The 18,899-nt window shown below is 48.3% G+C and overlaps 1 protein-coding gene across 1 annotated transcript in view; it reads right to left on the bottom strand.

Moving 5' to 3' along the window:
• Positions 1 to 13,317, bottom strand: part of JPH3 (junctophilin 3) — a 92,440-nt gene extending 79,123 nt beyond the window's left edge. Inside the window, exon 1 of the mRNA XM_019535999.1 lies at positions 12,530 to 13,317. Within this exon, the coding sequence (XP_019391544.1) occupies positions 12,530 to 12,911 (382 nt within the window). The 5' untranslated portion in view covers positions 12,912 to 13,317. The remainder of the gene's footprint in view (positions 1 to 12,529) is intronic.
• Positions 13,318 to 18,899: the final 5,582 nt, after the last annotated feature.

Here is an 18,899-nt window from a genome sequence, read left to right as displayed (position 1 = left end):
CCCCGGCATGCCCCTCATGGTGGGCTTATTTGCCCTTTGGCCTGTCATCCCTGGCCCCCTTGCATTGACCAGTCAAGAGTCTGACGATCAGTCTGGCAGCAGCTGACCTTCCTACTCAGCTGGGGTCCCTCCTGGGCCCCACTATAAAGCAGTCTTCTCCTACTGGGCTTGCCTGATGCCCCACCAGCTGCTGGCTGGCCGTGCTCCCTGGGCCTGCTCTTATACTCAGGCTGCCCAGCCCTCTACCAATCAGGTGGCCTCCTGACTCTCATGTGAGTGCCTGATTGGGTCTGCTTTCACCTGCAGGGGTGATGACAGTACAGACTAGTACAGAAGCTGCATTGTTCATTATGATGACACTGCCAGGTCCAACGGTCTGCTCTAGAGAAAATAAATGTTTACCAAAATCGGGCTACAAATATGAAACTTGCCAATTAGATGCCAGTTGTTCTTTAGTATGCGTCTGGCTAATAAGAGCAGCCAAAAATACCAGAGAGCTCGGAAGTTTTCAGATTGCCTAAAATAGACAGCCAGATGGTCACATATACCTGTGGCTTTCATACAGGTTGCAAGTGGCAGACTTAAAAAAGGTGGGCTGCTTTGTTGTTTCTGTCCTGTCTTTGAAGCCTAGCCAGGTTTGCGTGTGACAAGGCTAGGACAGACAAAAGCAGGAATCCACAGTGTACCGCTCGCTACGGCAAAGTGGGACTTTGAGCTTTGACTCTGATTGTCCATGCGCTCTTGGACAGCAAATGGGATTAATTGTACCTTGCAGCTTGCTAGTTTATCATGCTAGTCATCTCTTGCGGGGCGTTCACCTTCTTTCTTACCTCTGCATTTTGTGGTTTATTAATTAGAGGATTCTAATGGCAATAGTGGATAGATTTCTACGCCACATCTCATTTTAGGAAGGTATGTTTTCCTGATATCATTTGCCAGCCTTTCAATATCAGAAGGGCCTAAGGAGTGGTATCACTGGCAGTATTCACATGGGTTGTTTAAAAAAACAAAACACATGGGGATGAGTAAGGGGGTCTTGGTTCAGGGTATGTTGGCAAGTCGGTCATATCACAAGAACAACCTCCCCCTTCCTCCAGTACTTATCACCAGGACATGGGCCCTTTACTGAGGGTCATAGAGCAAGTGCATGAGTCACTGAGACAGAATTAATCTCTTGCCTGTGAAAGCAAGTCCTGTTGGCCAGAAGTGAGGCAAGCTACAGGCCACGTTTGTCCTGGTGCCATGCATAGTTTCGTACTTTCATAGTTTCTAGGGTTGGAAGGGACCTGAGCAGGTCATCAAGTCTGACCCCCTGTCATGGCAGGGAAGGTTGGAATCGAGGCAGGACCTCCCTCTCCATGCTGCCGGTCAGTGGGTTTTACATACATTCATTCCCCGTTTCAGTAGACACTTCAAACATCTTCAGCACCCTCGTACCCCCATTTGCTTGTGACTGGTGAGAAACCCGAGGCCTGATTCTCCTCTGGCTCAGCCAGCCCTAGATCAGGAAGGTGGAAGAATGACCCCAGTCCACCACCATTGCAAGGGGGACAAGAACGGGGCCCAGAGAGCCTCAGGCAGCAAACGGTGAGACCTGAACAAGCATGGAGTAAAAATTATACCAACAGCCCAGGCCAGGGCAACATAACCTCTCTTCACATCACTCCCTCGGCTGAGCTGCTCAGATCCCTCCAAGCATCACCCTGCCATGTAAATGGGTAGGTTAAGGGTCTCATCCATCTCCCCCCAGTAAAGGATGCCAGCAGAAATGCCAGGGATTGTAATGCTGTTCTCCTGATGGGCTCAACAGTATTTAAGCTCCCAGTGATTTCACTGGACCTGAGAGACGAGAGTACCTTTGGAGATCAGGCCCACGTTCACTAGGCCAGTACTTGAGCCTGGTGCTGGCTCCCAGATGCTCTCAGAGGACTCCCAGAAGAGTCCTGCCCCATCCAGACCCTCACCAGTAGCATCTGCAAGCCAACAGAGAGAGGGCAGAGATCCCGTAATACCGAATGGTGTTGCCCACGTGGATGGGTGTATTCCCCCTGGAGCAGCCCAGAACTCACTGCAGCAAATGATACAGGCAGATTCAATTTGTCTCCTGCCTATGATGGAGGAATCGCTGCCTACTAATGAGCACAACCCAGCCTTCCTGCCAATGGCTTACACGGCACATCCGCAACACGCTCCAAGGGGTGAAAATAGAATTGCTTCCCCGCCGCGTCCTGCACAATCCAGGCACATTCTCAGCCTTTCCCCCCCTCTTCTCTCTCATTATTTCTGCATCCCAAGCTCTCCCTTGAATCCAGAGCTGGTTTTCGCTCATTAGTCATTTCCTTTTCCTGCAGGCACTAGCGACTGATTCCAAAATCCTGCAGTTCTCATCCAGCCTCGTTGCTGAGTTTAACCCTGAGTCATTGCTGGGTTTGCAAAGCCCCAGCTCCTGGAGTCAGGAGAATGGCAATTTTATTTTTGTTTTAAAAAATTGCACATTTCTAGCCTTCCTGCTTAGAGAAAAGTTGGAAGAAGTGACACCTCTTCATCCTTCCCTCCCATCTCCGAGGCATGGGGACACAAAAGAACCAAAATAGTCATTATTAGAACATCTTCCAGTTGCTAGGGTTAGCAATAATTTCTGAACACTGCATTGGGCTGTATTGGGATGCCGCTAGCTTCAGGTCAAGGTAGGAGATGTGGTGGGAGCACAGCTGAAATAGAAACCAGCACTATAACCAGGGGTGAACTGGCAGCGCTGGGGGAGCTCCCATGCCCTCTCTGACCTCCTTTCCTGACAAAGCAAGGCAACCATCCTCCAGCTGTAGCTGCACAAGCAAACACCCTCAGACCTGAGGTTAGGATCAGGGCCAAAAAACTCTCTTAGGCTTCAGTATCTAGGATACTAAAACCACTGAAATGCATTCAGTGCCTTTATTATTTCTAACATGCTCCTCTGACAAAGTACAGTAGAAGCTGGCTAATTCTCATTCAGCTAATCCTCCAATCCAGTAATCCTCATATAAAACGCCACGATCACCCCCCACTTCTTGGCACTACTTTCCTGGCTGATCCCTGTAATAAAGTCTCATGTTCCTGAGGGCTCATCTACATGTAGAAGTGGTGCTGCTTTACCTATATCAGTGCAATCCCCTAGTACATGGCTGCACTTAAATTGGTAGAAAAGCAATTGGTACTGATGTTGGCGGCTGGACTTGATAACCCAAACGGCTCCTTTCCAGCCTCATGTTCCTGCACCAGGGCACCTGTTTCTGCTAGGGTAGAGGGACCAATTAAGCCAGTATGTGGCACCTTTATACCCATGTGTGTCATCCCACATGTAGCATCGTATTGGTATTAACCATTTTGGTGGACAAATCACTCCCATAACAAAGCTAAGGATACCGGTACGACTGCGTAGAAGAGGCCTAAGACTCTCGTCACTACTGCAAAACATACCTCACTATATTTAGCAGTATATTCAGGAATTTGATTAAAAAAAGGGTGACAAAATAGCAGTCAAAGTGAACTGGCCCTCAGAAACTACGAGGAGGCCACAGGAGTGAATGCATGAACAAAGCTCAGCCTGTGATGCCTTTTTTACAGTAGGCTGTGGGATCCAGGGGGGACCCATCCCCCTGTGCACATCTGCAAACAGCCTAGCGTGGTGTGAGCATTTCTATAATCAAATCATCCTCACCATTACTATGGTCGTCATTCTCTTGCCTGTTTACAGACTGATGTAGCTTGCTCTGGCGCTCCTACTCGGAAGCAAAAATGAAGGAGGATCTGCACGTTCTGAACAGTGGGAGCCTCCCACTTGGCACCAGGGCCAGCTCTTCGTTACATGGGACCATCTCGGTTTCAATCTCTTGAGCCTGTCCGTAAATGTCATATCTGGGGGGAAACCAACTAGCAAACACAAAGTACACCTCTTTGCCATAGACGTGTTTTTCTCCAAGCTACCTGGTCACATTGCTAAGGACCAAACTTAGTGGTACATGAAGCAACATATCTATTTATATTACAGAGGAGTGTCAAGGCTTCGGCTGAGATCGGAGCCCCGTTGTGTTGGTCATGTTACACGGGCATAGTAAGGGAAGCCCCCGGGGCTAAATCTCAAGCAGTTGGAAGCCCCAGTCCTACAAACAGTGTGACCAGTGCTTTCAGTTAATCACTAGTGGTGATACTGGTTTGTGCTGGTGCCAGTCCTCCAATCAGACCAGGAGCCCTCCTCTGAAGGGTGCCTTGCCTACTTGCTGTATTGGACTCCATGGGCCGAATCCATCACTGCTGTAAGTCACCACAGCAGCTGGGGTAAATAGGTTGCAGCCCCACTGTAGCTACACGTCTGGATCCCCAGCCAGGTCCAGCGCTGTGAAAATCAGTTGGGAATCAGGTCCCATCTCTTTATTTCAGCTCCAAGCACAGTCCTGCATAGAGTTTCCTCCCGCTGACTGCTCATTAGCCTCATCCTTTTTCTTTGTTTCATCCCATTATTCCGTTACCCTGAACAATTCCTCTCCCCTGCTTGGCGCTTACTGTGCCCAGTGATACCTCAATGGGGCTCACACCGCAATGATACCTCAATGGGGCTTGCACCACAGTGATACCTCAGTGGCGCTTACCCCACAATGATACCTCAATGGGGCTCACACCGCAATGATACCTCAATGGGGCTTACACCACAGTGATACCTCAGTGGCGCTTACCCCACAATGACACCTCAATGGGGCTCACACCGCAATGATATCTCAGTCAGCAATGTAAAGAATAACAGCCTGACCGTGTCAGTCTTGTCAGCCATGACTGCTGAAAAAGCCTGAGAGCACCCCTTTCCAAAAAGGAAAGAGCAGGAGATGGGGTTAAAAAGCTATGGATTTTAAGAAACAATATTTTAAAAGTTCTTCTTTGTTAGCCTTCGGGTCTCTAAGCCCACCTTTTCAAGCATTTCTGTGCAATGAGGAAAGCCAAATACTTGCTTAAAGCTGAAAAATGAATGTCAACATGTGATTCCAGGAGCTGGGGCTCCTACTGCAAGATCAGAACACACCGAATCCTGGGCAATTGAATCTAGTCCCCTGCTATTACTTGCAGTAAAAAGTTGGGGGCAGGGAAGGTTAGCAGCCCTGTTTCATACCAGTCCTCTCCAGTAGGGATGATTTCCAGGAGTGAGGGGGATGGCCAGAATGACATCTCAGGGCTCTGTTGTAATACCAAAGGGCATGTAGCATAGGGAGCAGCACCTCAAAGCTTCTCCCCATGGACCTCCAGGGCACCCTTGCTTGGGTGCTTCTGCCCCGACTTGAAAGGACAAAGTCTAGCAGCAAGAAGGGGGTTCAGCTGCTGGGTATTCCCAGGACTGGTCTAAAACAAGAATTGCAAAGCCCCATCCCAACCCCTGGAAGTCAATGGCAAAAGTTCCACTGACTTCAGTGAGGCAGGATCAGGCTCCAAGTTTTGCCCCCCAAATGAGCCTGCTTGGGCCTTTGTGATGGCACTGATTGGAGGTGCTAAGACTTTAATGTGAAAGTAGAAACCGCATTGGAATACTCATGAAAAATACTCCTAAGAAAGGAAAGTGTCTGCTTCTCTCAGATGCCTGAAATCTCCTCTTGATGACTTCTCCAAGTTTTGGCTCAGCTCAAGGGCAGCACCACTTGAACGTCAAATCCATTCTGTGTCAGGGGACTGTATCCTGCCCTTGCAAGAAGATGGATCGACTGATCTAATTGGTCTTGCTCCATCTCTAATGCCTATCCCTGCATGAAATAGCAGGACTCCTCAACTGGGATGCGGCAGTAAGGAAGGTGATGTGGCCTAGTGCTTACAGCAGAAAAGACTTCCTTTTAGTTTTATGCTGTGCTTTGTTATTGGCTCCTTTATGGTCCAGATCCAGCAAAACACTTAAGCATGGGCTTCATTTGAAGCCTGTGAACAATCCCATTCGCCAGTGCCTCCATGCTGCAACCAGGAGCACTGCCACGAAACGGGCCCTGCGTGCTCACTCCCATGCTGCATGTGCCACATCCCAAGATGGTGGCAATGTGGCCACGACAGAGCATGCCTGAGTGCCTCCTTCCTAGGGTCTGGTGCACGTGGAGTGGGAGTGAGCGGACGAGGCGTGCTTCCCAACAGTGGTCCTAGGCCCGGCGTGGAGACAGGGTAGACATGGCCCTAGTAAAACAGGTGGTAGTATCTTCCATGCTTGGTGAAGCGCATTGAGAGCTTCCAGTGAAAAGCACCTCTGTGTTCCTACGCAAGGTATTGCAATTAAAGACCACACATTTTGCAGATATATTAGACCTTGTGTCTCAGGGTTGATACCAGTCTCTGCTGCAGATCAGGTTGAGACCTATCTAGGGGACAGGCTAGTCTAAGTTCACCTACCATGTGGGTTTAGCCCCCTTCCCTGCAGCGTCCGCTGCTTGCCGTTGTCGGAGACTGGCCTAGACAGACCATAGCCCCAGCCCAGGCAGTTCTTATCTTCCTGCGTTATGTATTATTACCTGGATCAAATTGCTTTCCCCCCGCAAGTACCAATTTGTACCTGAAACTACCTATCATATTCCAGTGAGGTAAGTATCACAAAGAGACCATATCACTTCTGTTTAATGGCATCGCTTGATGCAGCATTTGGCTTGTGTTCCTGTGTTTGGCATGTTAAGTTGTTTTAATTACCATTCACTTATTATCGTTGTTGTATTTTAAGGTGTGTGATGCACCCTGGCTACTAGGCAGCAGGAGCCTTTACAAAGAAAGTTATTATTATAATGAATCTAACAGGTTTTTAAAAATCAGCTTATTTGCATCAATTAGGACTGTGCCGTTGGATTCGGCAGGAACCTGGATATTTTAGGGAACAGTACGTATCTGTGTTTGTTTCCAACTGACTTTTTTTAATGTCTCAACAAGCCATTTCCAGGAACAGAATAACACAGGATCTGATACTTGTATGATACTTTGCACCCCAACCCCCCCCCCACCGGGCTATGAATAGATCTCATGGTAATTTCCCTATTTCTATGGTGAGCTCCCTACAGCATGTAAAAAATCTGTAGAAATCATATACGTAAAAAGCTAACTATATTCTGTCTAATGTTCCCTTAATAGTAGTCTGCCAAGGTTGTTTATAATAGACAATGTCTACATCAAGGAAATTGGGACAAATCCTTTTTACTTATATACTGACTTTACTAGGGTTTTCATTGGTAAATTTTGGCCAAGCTCCTCTAGATAGATCAATGATAGGACCAGCCACACACTACTCCAGTCTAGCAGCTCAGCTCTTCCTCTGGATAGCTTTTCTTTGTACAATTAACAAGCCAAGAACTTGATTTTCCTTCTCTGACTTTTTGGGATGTCTTGTGTTTTTCTTAGAGCAACATTTTCTACCTAAAGAGCTCAATGCACTTGACCAGAGAGGGAATGGAAGTATGCTTATGTCCATTTTATAGGTGATAGAACTGAGGTATGGGAGAAATCATGGATCCTAATACTACCAGGATGGGTCCTAACACTATCCTAGCAGAGTCTAGGATAAAAGCCAGGCCTCCCAACACCTTGTCCTATCCACTGAATCAACCTCTCTTTCTCTCTTCCTGGTTGCAAAGCACTTGGCAACTCTCTGGCAGCTTTCCAAAACTGTCATGAAAAGTTGCTGGCCCAGGCACAAAATCTACATGCCCATCCTTATATTACGGCAATGAAAATACTGCTATTTGACTTACCCCCACCCCTCCCAACTGAATGGATAGAGAAAATATCGCCAGACTAATGTAGGTGGCAATAATCCTGGTATTTGGGACAGCTGAATGGATATATGTGGCTTGTACCACATGCAAAATCTTGGGCCCAAGTCATGGCCAGGCGTTTCCTCAGACACTTCAAACTGCAGAAGCCCATCTAAATCTTGATCGACTCACCAGCATTTGGCACAGGAGCATGCCTGCATTTAGTCTTTTGTCTCCCCCTGGTAATTTATCCCACCCAAGTCATTCCTGGTGTGATGATGGAAGAGGTGGAAGGTGAACGTGCAGAAAAAAAACATTTCTTGTTGCATAAAGCATCCTACAGTAGAGCACGCGGCCTGGGTTTAAAAGCACACTGACTCAACGTAGGAAGACTATTCGCCCAGATTTGTTAGGGTGCTTGGGTTTATTGTTTTTAGGAGACACCTGACTGAGTGACACCAGCCTTTGGCATGCGCCATGCTCCGGCGGGGAGCGGACGGGCTCATCGGGCATGAGGGGCTGTGTGCCGGCTCCACGCCATGCTAGTTTCTCTCCATGGTCCTGAAGACTTAAGCTGGCAAGTCTTCAGCACCTGCCCTGATGGGGCTGTGGGCGGTTGTGTTCCTGAGGTTTGCCCAGCTTCATTTGAACTCTTCATGTCAGCCAGGTGTAGTCACTCAGCTATTTCCAGAGGATGCTACTGCTTGCTATTCTTCACCAAACCCCGTCTCAATTTCCAAATATAAATCAGCTAGAACAGAGACAGATGGGGGGGGAAATAGCTTTCAGGCTATTTTTTGTCAGTAGCAATTTTTAGGACCAAGACTGGCAACAATGGATGTGATACTTGCTTTAGCGCCTCCAGCCCCACCTCTCTTCACCTTAGTGGCCATTGTTTCAGCAACGAGAAACAAATCTGCTTCGCACCACAACGCTTTTACCTTGAGTCGGTGTTTTGCTTTTATAGGATTTCTACAGCAGAGATTTATTTCTGATTCAAGCAGAGCCTTTAAAAAAAACAAAAACCCTTTCCCTCCCCCGAGACCTCTAGTGCTGTTTAGGTGAAATAGTTTAATATTCTGAAATTTTCACTGGCACCACAATGAGGCACTGCATGAACACTTGAATGCGGTGGGAGAACTCATGTCCTTAAAGCCAGGCCCATGATACTGTCCCTTGCCCTGCGCTTTTAACAGGTGTCTGATCACTGGCTCCGTCAACCATAACACCAAGGCAGAACAGAGCCAACCCAAATTCACCATGGTGTTAATCCATTTTTATGATGGTATAACTCCCCTAAAATCAATGGAGTAATACTGGTGTTAATCTGGAGGGAGGGAGCATCTAGTCCAGTAAATCAGAATTTGATATAAAGCACACTAGTAAATCCATTGTTCAAGGCCTGTTTATGTGTAAGGTATGCGTTTATCAATGGGGAGGAGATGGTGTGAAAGGTTGAAGGGGCAGAAGTATTTGCCAAGTAGGATCTGTGGGCATCCTGGGAGTTTGCACATTGTGCGAGGAACTTAGTATGCAGCAGGTATAAGGTTGGTGAGTGTGTGTGTTTGGTGCCGGGTCGGGGGTGTATAACTGCACCAGGGGAGCACAGAAGAGGGTGTATGTGCCACCTGTGACAGGTGACTATTTGAGGACACACAAGATGTGCTTATGTGCGGGGTTCTGTGTGTTTATGAGACGGTTCTGCTGCAGGGATGCGTGAGTGGCTGTCTTGGGGCTTGGCAGGTGTGCATTAGAGTTAGGGACAGTGCGAGAATTTGTAGGGGTTGCAGGGACTATGTGGCTGTGTGGGTAGGTGAGCACGGGGGTGAGGATGTGTCTCTGTGTGCATGGTGATGAGTGTGTCTGTGTGGGAGGTGTGAGAATCTGCAATCTGCATATGGGGGATGAGTGTGCATGTTTGTGTGTGCATGACAGGTGTAAGCCCATTACATGTGATGTGGTGGGGGATGAGTGTGCATGTGTGCATGTTTGTGTGTGCATGACAGGTGTGAGCACTTTACATGTGATGTGGTAGGGTGAAAGGGTCTGAGCAGGTCAGAAAGAAGCTGGCAGAAACAAAGCTGACTTCATTGCCTTCCATATCCTGGCCCCAAGCTAAAATGTACAATACATCTGTGCTTTATTCATGCAAAATACTGTTTCCCCAAGTCAGCGCTGGCAGTGATTGCTGGAGTTCTGAGACTTTGCTGATGCTGTGCTGCTTTTCTAGCAATCGTGCAAGGAAAAGTAGAATTAGAGTCAAAATCTTTAATGCACTAGCAGCCTGCTTTCTGAATGCTGCTACATGGGCAGTGACCTGTCTTTTAGCACCACTTGATTTGCTAAAAAAACTCAGGGGACTGACATTTATCGTCCATGGCAAGTGGCAGATGATGGGACAAGGATTCTAATACACCACAAAGTGACAAAGCTAATCATTGGGATAGATTAATGACATACACCAGATTTCCAATAGTTGCCTCTTTCTCCTAGTAGCTGCACAGAGATTCATTCAGTCTAATTACTGCATCCAGACTCTGTTATCCAAACGCATGAGGTTTATTAGGATTTAGTATCAAGGAGCCAGGAGCTGCCCAGCTCAGGCGTTTTCACCCAGACTGAGTGGAGACATCCATTTGGGAAAGGGCCACAGCCTAGAGAGCCCAGCACTGAGTTCACCTGAGTGCAGTTTTACTTGGGCACAGTCATCCCAAGGTGAGCATCAGAATGAGACATGACGATGGCTTGGGGGATGAAGGGAATGAAGACGGGCCTGCAAAATGCACATTGCGTACTTCCCACTTGCTGTTGGCAATCACAGGCCTACCCATAGCTACCATTTTACACATTTAATATAGACCTTTCCCTATCTTTGTGACTGTTCATCTGGTCTCAGAGGGAACAGCCCTGCTGAAGACGGCATCGTTTTTCCTGCCCCTAGCTCTTCTTAACATAAGATTTTTATTTTAAATGGCAAACACTGGAAAGCAAGAGCAGCCTGACTAGATGTGGGGAAAGGTTTATTTCTGGTAGGTTCTTAGGGACTGTGGATTGCTTGGCTATGTTACCCAGACTTCCCAGAGAACTGCTCTGCTGCAATTAGACACAAGTATGAACTGCTGGTGACAGCACGTTTGTGCCTGTGTATGCATGCATGCATACGCTCTCAGCCTTGCAACATGTATTCCACAGAGCCTAGGAGTTTGTTGAGACTTGGGAAGTCCGACTTGTGTCTGTCCTTACTTAAAATGCAATTGTCAGGGCTCTAGATGTCCACAGAGGAACTGAAAGGCAGTAATACAGTGAAGAGCATACCGAATTTCTCAGGATCCAGCCCTAATATTTTATATGCATATGCAAAAAAAACCAAACCAATTATTCTTCAGCCCTAGTTTATTCTGAACAGAAGACTGCAGCTATCTAAAGAGTCCTTCAAAACACAAATCATCACAGTTTTAAAATGGGCTCCCAAATCTTTTTTGTCCAGTTATGTGAAGCCAAAGATTGCAACTATATTTTCTTTTGGGAGAAGCCTACCACTGCAACATTACTGCGAAGAAGGGATTGTTTGATTTTTCATTTAAGGCAAAAAAAAAAAAAGCCAAGTGCAGTTTCAGGTACTATTAATCTTGCCTTCTTATTTTAAAACCAGGCAGTACACTGTATTTTCCAGAGACACATCTTCGAAAAAGGACTGTTCTTCCCAGCTTGCAGGAAGACAGGGATGTGTCTCATAAACACTGCAATTTTCTCAACCCAAGAGTTCTGGAAAATGACAACATCCAGAGGAACGAGCCAGTTTTGATGATGATACACACATAAAAACAGCGGGCCACCATCATTAATTCCCACTGGCTTCTGCCAGGTAGGCCTGATTCTTATTATGATGGCAATTTAGAAGGAAAGAGCCACTGAAATGAGAGAGAATGATACAGCCACTTCCAGCAGAAGTGCAGCTGTTTTTCCAAGCCAGGCCCTAGAAGCTTGTTAGTCTGGCAATTTTTGATCATTCTCGTTTTGATTTAATCCTGCTTTCCCCTCAACATCTTAATAAGCCATGTTGACTGCACAGAACAGCTCCTCCTATGCCTCTGAGCCTCTACCGTATGAATTAAGCGGTGAAATCGGAGTGCAGAAGCTTGCTGGAATTAAAGTCTTTCACCTGGGATTTTCAAGCGAGCCAAGTGCGGGGCCGTGTTTGGAGGGGACTGGAAGGTGATACCAGACTTGCCCAGAGCTGTTTCCTAGAGCTGGTCTTTCAAAGGGCTGTGTAACACTTCCCAGCGCAGTCCCCTCTCCGACCCAGGGTGGCTTTGGACACTTGGTGGCAATCCTACAGGTTATAATGGTGCGTCCACAACTGTGAATCCCATGTGCAACTTGGCCTAGCTGCTTTCAACTTGCCTGTGCTGCCTCCTACCCCTCCCCGACCCCCCTGCGTTAGATTTGTGTGTCCCTCTGGTTCAGGCACGCACGCGTCGCACACGTATACACCCCTCTCTGAAAAGCCCCTGCTAATCTGGCAGGGGAAAACATGTCAGAGCCCCACCGAACATATGGGGCTACCTGTAGCAAACGGTTGTGTGCTAATGCCATGCTGGGCTGGCTTCCTAAATCCTGCAGGAAATTGGTATGATTATCGCGCACTCCCAACAAGCAGGCTGCAAACTCGGAGAGTTGAGCCCAGACAAAGGGGCAGGCTTGGAGGGAGGGATTTCTCCCAGCCTCTCGTCCCCCCCCCCAATATTCCTCCATTTCACACACTGATCAAGCTGAAATGAGATTAATGCAGCACTTACCTCCATCCGAGTAGGTCTCTGTGCCGTAGCCGTCCTGTAATCCATTGCTCCAGGTGCCTTCATATTTGGCCCCGTTGCCGGTGCATTCTCGGAGCCCGTACCGTCCCTTAAATCCATGGGTCCACTCTCCTTTGTACACCCACTTCCCCTTGCTCTCCACGCCAATGCCATGGCGCTTGCCCTGCGCCCAGGTGCCCTGGTAAGTGTTGCCACTGGGCCAGGTGTAGACCCCCAGCACCTCAAAGCCGTGACTCCAGGATCCTGAATACTCGCCTTGACCCTTCGGGCCGGTACAGATTCCATGGCCGTGAGCCTTTCCGTCCTCCCATCCTCCACAGTAAGACCCTCCATCGTCAAAATTAAACCTTCCCCCACTGGACATGCATGTAATTCGGTTTGCAAATCCCCCAAAAGATGAACCAAAAAAAAAAAACCAAACAAAGCAGCAAAATAAAAACTGCACCAGGATTGGAAGAAAAACAAAATAAAGCCGAATCTAAATCATGCACCAGAGGCAGGGAGCTGCTTGAGTCAGTTGTTCACGATTATTCATTCTCTGGGAGTATGTTCAGGATCAGTGCTTCCTTCTCTTGCTGTGGAAACAGTATCACACACACACACACACACATGCACACACACACAAAAAAATAGCAGCAAGAACAACGGCAGCTCTAGGGTTTTGGTGCAAACGACTCCACCTAAAACCATCCAAGGCAGAGCCTGGGGAAGGGAAGGGGGTGGGGGAAGGAGGCCCAATGCCAACTGAATTTTAAAAAATGATAATAATACGCTTAAAAAAGAAAAAAAATCCCTGGTTCAGAAAAAAAAAAAGCAGAGCTGTGACCTCCACCTGGGGCTGCCTTGCTGCTGGTATAGACTCGACCGCCCCAGCCCTAGCAAAAGCAGCAAGAGCAGCAGCATATTGGGGGCTGTGTTTCCTGGAGACTCGTGGATCAGCAGCAATGCAGTGTCTGTGTCTCTCTATCTGTCTCCCTCGCTCTCTCAGTCTCACGCACTCCCTCTCTCTCCCTCGCTCACACACACACACACACACACACACACCCCCCTCACCCTAGAAAACAACTGATCTGATTTTATTTCTTCCCCCGGCAAACCTCACTCCATTAGGTCTCCGCTTGGTTTTTGGAATAAGTCCCACATCTTGGCTCAGAGAGATGCTCTTTGGGAGGCTTTGATCAGGACTGTCAAAGAAAGGATGGGGGAGGAGGGGTCCTTTTTTTTTTCCTCCTTTTTTTTTGTATCTCCAGTCTGAGGCAAAAGGGGTCCTCCTGCTGCCCCCTTTCGTCCTGCAGTGCCCCCTCCCCGTCTTCCTGTCTTCCTAACGGGTTTAAATCTTGCTTATTAAGGAGAACAGATCCTGGGCTCTCAGCTCAGCTCCTTGCTCAGCTTGGATTTAAAGAGACAGGAACTGCGTAATGTGGAGACTCCCAGAACAGAGCTCTACCACCTCCTCGGAGATAGGAGGCTAATCTCAGACAAACAGGCCATAGGGTTAGCCTTCAGCACCATGCATTTTAATGGCAGGCTGGAAACTATCAGTGTGGAGAGGAGGGATTTCCTAGACGAAGGCAAGCCAGAGGGCTTGCTCCATTTATTTTTGTTCCCCCTCCTCCCTGCTTTAATCCCACTCTCTCCGGTCTCACGGTTTTTATTACCGGCTCGGCTGTTCGCAGGAAAGGGGAGAGGGGTCTTCTTTGAATGCATTGTTTAACATCACGGGAAAGTCTTTGGGGCAGGGTCTGCTTCGGTGACAGGAGCGTCTACCTGGCCCAGCACCCTGCTGTTGCAAAGCCCATTCACGTATGGTTCATTCTTACGATTCATTACTGAGGTTTTGTGCATGTGCCTCACTGTAACTCCTCGACCCCTGCCGCTGAATTCACGCTAAAGTTGTCTTTCCCCTGGAGCCCACTTCATTTCAGCAATATCCCTTGGTGGCAGGGAGATTGGTGCTCCTGCTACTTTAAAGGAAGGCAGGCTGCAGGTGAAGCAGAGGGCAATCAAGGGAGCCACGTGACTCAAAAGGGGCCAGGCTTGCAGGATATAAGCCCAGGGTTTGAGCTGGGCAGGCAGTCTAGCCCTGGGGCCAGGGAGCTCCTGTGCAGAAGGGCTGCAGCAAGGCTCCTGGCTAGCGCTTGAGCTGGGGGAGGCAAGACCGGTGGTTCAGGGGTTGAGGCCGTAGGGGTGGTGGAGGTCTCTCAAGTGACCCAGGAGTGCAGGGTCCGAGGCATGAGACCAAGGCTGAGGAGCAGGGCCACAGCCGTTGAGTGATGGGAGCAGGTAGGGCTAGGGACCCACAGCCCGTGCGGGGTGAGAACAACCAGGTTCAAATACCTGCAGCCCGCGAGGGGTGAGAACAACCAGAGCCAGGGACCTGCAGCCCACAAAGGGCAGAGTCTACTGAAGGTAATGAAGCCTGAGCCCAGAGGGGAGAGGTCTGGCCCCAGGAGGAGCAGAGAATGCAGGCCTAAGCCCAAGAGAAATTGAGATTGTTCAAGGTGCAGAGGCCCAAGCCCAGGAGGGGCCAGGACAGTTAAAGCCACTGGGGCCAGAGGCTCCAGTAATGGCAAGGATCCCATGCACCTGCCTGGATGGCTGCATCATGTTTTCACCTCATCCTGATTTGATCCAAGATGTCTAATCTCAGCTTAGATCCAAGGGCACTGTTCAACATGCACGCATTTTAAGCTTGAGTTAAACTTTAAGCACGTGCTTAGAGTGTGTTGAAATGAAATACATGTTTCGTGTGGATTCACTGCTGAACAGGGTACCTGAATCTGTAACTGCTCAAATTTGGGGAGGTTCCAGATGCTGGATTTAGAGACATCTGTATTGGTATTTAGCATACCTATCTACTGAAATACATTAGCCTTAGATAGTAATATATTTTAATATATATGTTACTGTATAACTGTGTATGCGTGCATGTGTGTATATCAAGCAGTGGGCCAAAAGGATGCAACTGGAGCTGTTGGAATATTTTTTGTTGAGATCTTTTTTAATAGAAAATCTTTTCAATTCAGTGAAAACTCTCATTAAAGAAATGCCTGTTTCACCAATGGGTTTTCATTTTAAAAAAGGGAAAGAAAATGCAATCTGAAAGTTTTCAGGTTTCAGTAGCAATCAAAAATGTCATTATATATATATATAGAGAGAGAGAGAGAGAGAGAGCCTTAAATATATATATTTAAGAAAACCACAAGAGGAAAAATGATCATTTAAATTTTTGTCCAGACTTTTTGCTAGAAAACACATCCATGTCTGTCCAGCTGTAGATACAATACAAAAGCAGAGTGATGGCTGGCAAGCATCAGAGCTCTTCTCTTTTCCCTCCAGATGGTTTAAAGCATCTTCCCTGTATTTCACGTGTCAATTATCAATGCTTTGAATATGACCAGCCCCCCATTCAAAGGAGTCCAGTACTGTATAGAAACCAACTTCCAGTGCACACTCACCCACCCCAGAAGCCACGGCCGGCCCATCCCCTGAGGAAGTTTGCTCTGAACAAAATATAAATGATGCTTACAATAAAAAAGCAAGCATGGAATGAAACCTTGTAAGAAATATCAGGATAGATTTTCTTTTAAAATACTCTGGAGACCTGGGTGTGGGGTGAGTGGTTGTCTTAGTAGCCAGGTGATTTGGCCTGTGTTAGGATTGTAAAGCATGTATTGTTTTAGGCAAAGCACCACAGAATCATAGCATCAGGGACAATGAGGGTTGAAGGGACCTCAGAAGGTCACATCTAGGCCAACCCCCTGCTCAAAGCTATACCATGCCATCTTCAAAGCTATACCACGCAATATTCAACGCATACCATGCTATCTTCAAAGAAACAGGCGGCTCCTGCAGTGAAGAATACCCCTGACTGATTCATTATTTCATTATGGATTGATTTAAATTTTATGAACCTTGTGTCTCTCTCTCCATGGGTCCTTAGGGCCCTGTGTGGCTGCGGTGTGCAGGAGGGGCCAGAGGGACCTCCTCATGGACCCGTTTGGACAAACACCCGTTACCTGGCTGTCTGTGATAATGCGACTGGACACAGGGACCCAGGACTCTCTTTCCAGTCCTATGTCCCTCTGCTGTGTTCGGTGCTTGATGGGGTGGGGGTTTGCATTTCAGTATTAAAGAGCCATATAATCCCCTCTCAGAGCCAGGTGTTTCCAAAGTGCTTAACACCCAGAGTCACGACCAAGATTTAAGACATCCACAGCATCCATTTAGGCACCAAAGTGGCAAAAGAGCTGAGCCCCCCGGTGCATCCCAGGCACTGCTGGCTTTGGATCAGCTGTCCTCACCTGAGCACTTGGAGACCTGGCCCTAGGCGCTCCTGTGGAAAGGGGCAGAAAAACTGCTCCTTTTGGGCTTGTACCCATGCCCCACAGCATCCACCCATCCTTAAGCCTTTGGAAATGTCCCCCTTGTGTGCCACCACCCATGTGGGTTTCCAGCATCCATGTGTACCATATCTCATTCAGAACACCCTAGGGAGATTCGGCAGTGGTAGGTCCCAGGGATGATCTGCACCTTTCCTGGGGCTTCCCCGGAGATTGCTTAGCCAGTTAGGATACCCCCCCATAGAGCGTGGGATGCGGTGGCCATGCATCTGTCCCCCTCGCTTTGGTTTTCTCACAGCAGGGTTTGCTCTTCGCCAAAATCTGCTCATCTCCACAAGCATTCCTCCGTGCTTTCACCCTGCCTCCCCCGGGGTTCGCTGCGGCTCCATTCTCCTTCATCCATTAGTTCAGCGCTTCCAGAACATTTACCAGCATCGTTCCCTGAACAGCCCCGTTATTCCAGTTGCAGATCACAGGCCTGATGGGAAGAGAGAGTCAGGATCCATGTTTTATTTCCATGGCTTGACATCAGCAGACATGGTTTTGGACTGTGACTGTGCTGGTGAGCCGGCAGCACGCGCTGCCCTTTTTTCCTCTGGGGGATGGCATCGTTAAGGGATGAGGGAAGCTCCCCGTGCACGGCCAGGTCTGCCATTTGTCTACTACTAGATCACTCTAGCAGGTGAAGTGAAACAGCAAGTCTTGACAGCCAGGCTTCTCTTGCTCGCTTGTAAAGGGCCGTACTCAACAGAGGATGGAGACTACGCAGAGTCCAATCCATGCACTTCTTGCCCCTTCCCGCCAAAGCCCCTTGGTAAAGTACTTGAGGCACTTCTGCCTTACTATTTTGTCCATGTTGCTTCTTGTTTGCCCTCTGCTTTCCCATCAGGCCCACACCCACCGCTTTTACAGATCCAAATCCCCCTCCTAGTCCAAGGTCCAGATCCATGGAGCCTGCCTTCACTCATCTGCCCATATACTTTACAGGCTGCAGAAGGCTAGGAGGAAGCCCTGAAGGCCACATAACCGTGTGGCTCTGCTGCTTCAAGGGAGGGACGCCACCCTTGGGAAGATGGACTCTTCCCAGATGTGCTCCCTGGTGCTTTTCTCAGCAACGCAGCACCAGGAGCAGAGGTGTGGATTCATAGCTACAAGAGTCTGCTTCTATCCCAAAGCTCTGGGACCTGGGGAGGGGAGTTGTTTGGTTACCCCTGCTTCCTCCCAGGAAAAACCCTGCTTACTTGGATGTTGCACATGGGCTAGGGTTTTGCTTGGAATAAATGCACACCTTGAGCCTCATCATCTCCCCAACTTGCTCCCTTGGGGAGCCCCTCTGCAGCTCATCTCCAGGCAATTTACCTTCTGTTGGTTTTGGGGGGTGTCAGTGGCACCTTTATCAAATCAGAGGAAATGCCCAGAAATCTGCAGGCATTTCCTGTTGGCAACTTGGCAGGCAGTGCAAATGTACCAATGAATGTCAGGCTCACCTGCCCCAACACTGCAGCATCAGGCAAATTGCCTGTCCATTCAGCGCTGTCCCTTGTGGTCACGGCACCTTTCAATAACAGCTTGTGGTCGCATGAAAAAAATCCCTCTACCTCTTATTCCCATTTCTGACAAGCAAACTCTATGACTGAGAGCCCCGGATCTCTCCTTTGGCTATGGCTTGCCTTCACAAGTCAGTTCAAGGTGAAGCCAGGTGAGATAGGCAAATATTAACAGCAAGCGGGGAATTTTAGAGGGACTATGGTGAGGCAGAGAGTCTTGCTTTCCAGGTGGAGTTGTACAGTTTTGGGGGAAAGGAGGATCCATTTTGGGACTAGGAGAATCAATCTTTCAGGGAGCAAGTTGGGTGGGTGCATCAGGAAGGCGTCAGACTCTCAACTGAAGGCTGAGGGTGAAAAGAAGAAAGAAATGAGTGCTCACTGAGCACAAAAGGAAGGTGCTGAGGACAAAATTAATCAAAGGAGGTGAAAAGATTAAATTCTTTAATGGGCTACGCCCCAGTG

This window comes from Crocodylus porosus, unplaced genomic scaffold (genome assembly GCF_001723895.1).
Source record: "Crocodylus porosus isolate Cpor-Errol unplaced genomic scaffold, CroPor_comp1, whole genome shotgun sequence".
NCBI lineage: Eukaryota > Metazoa > Chordata > Crocodylia > Crocodylidae > Crocodylus > Crocodylus porosus.
This window is presented reverse-complemented; position numbering and strand designations above follow the sequence as displayed.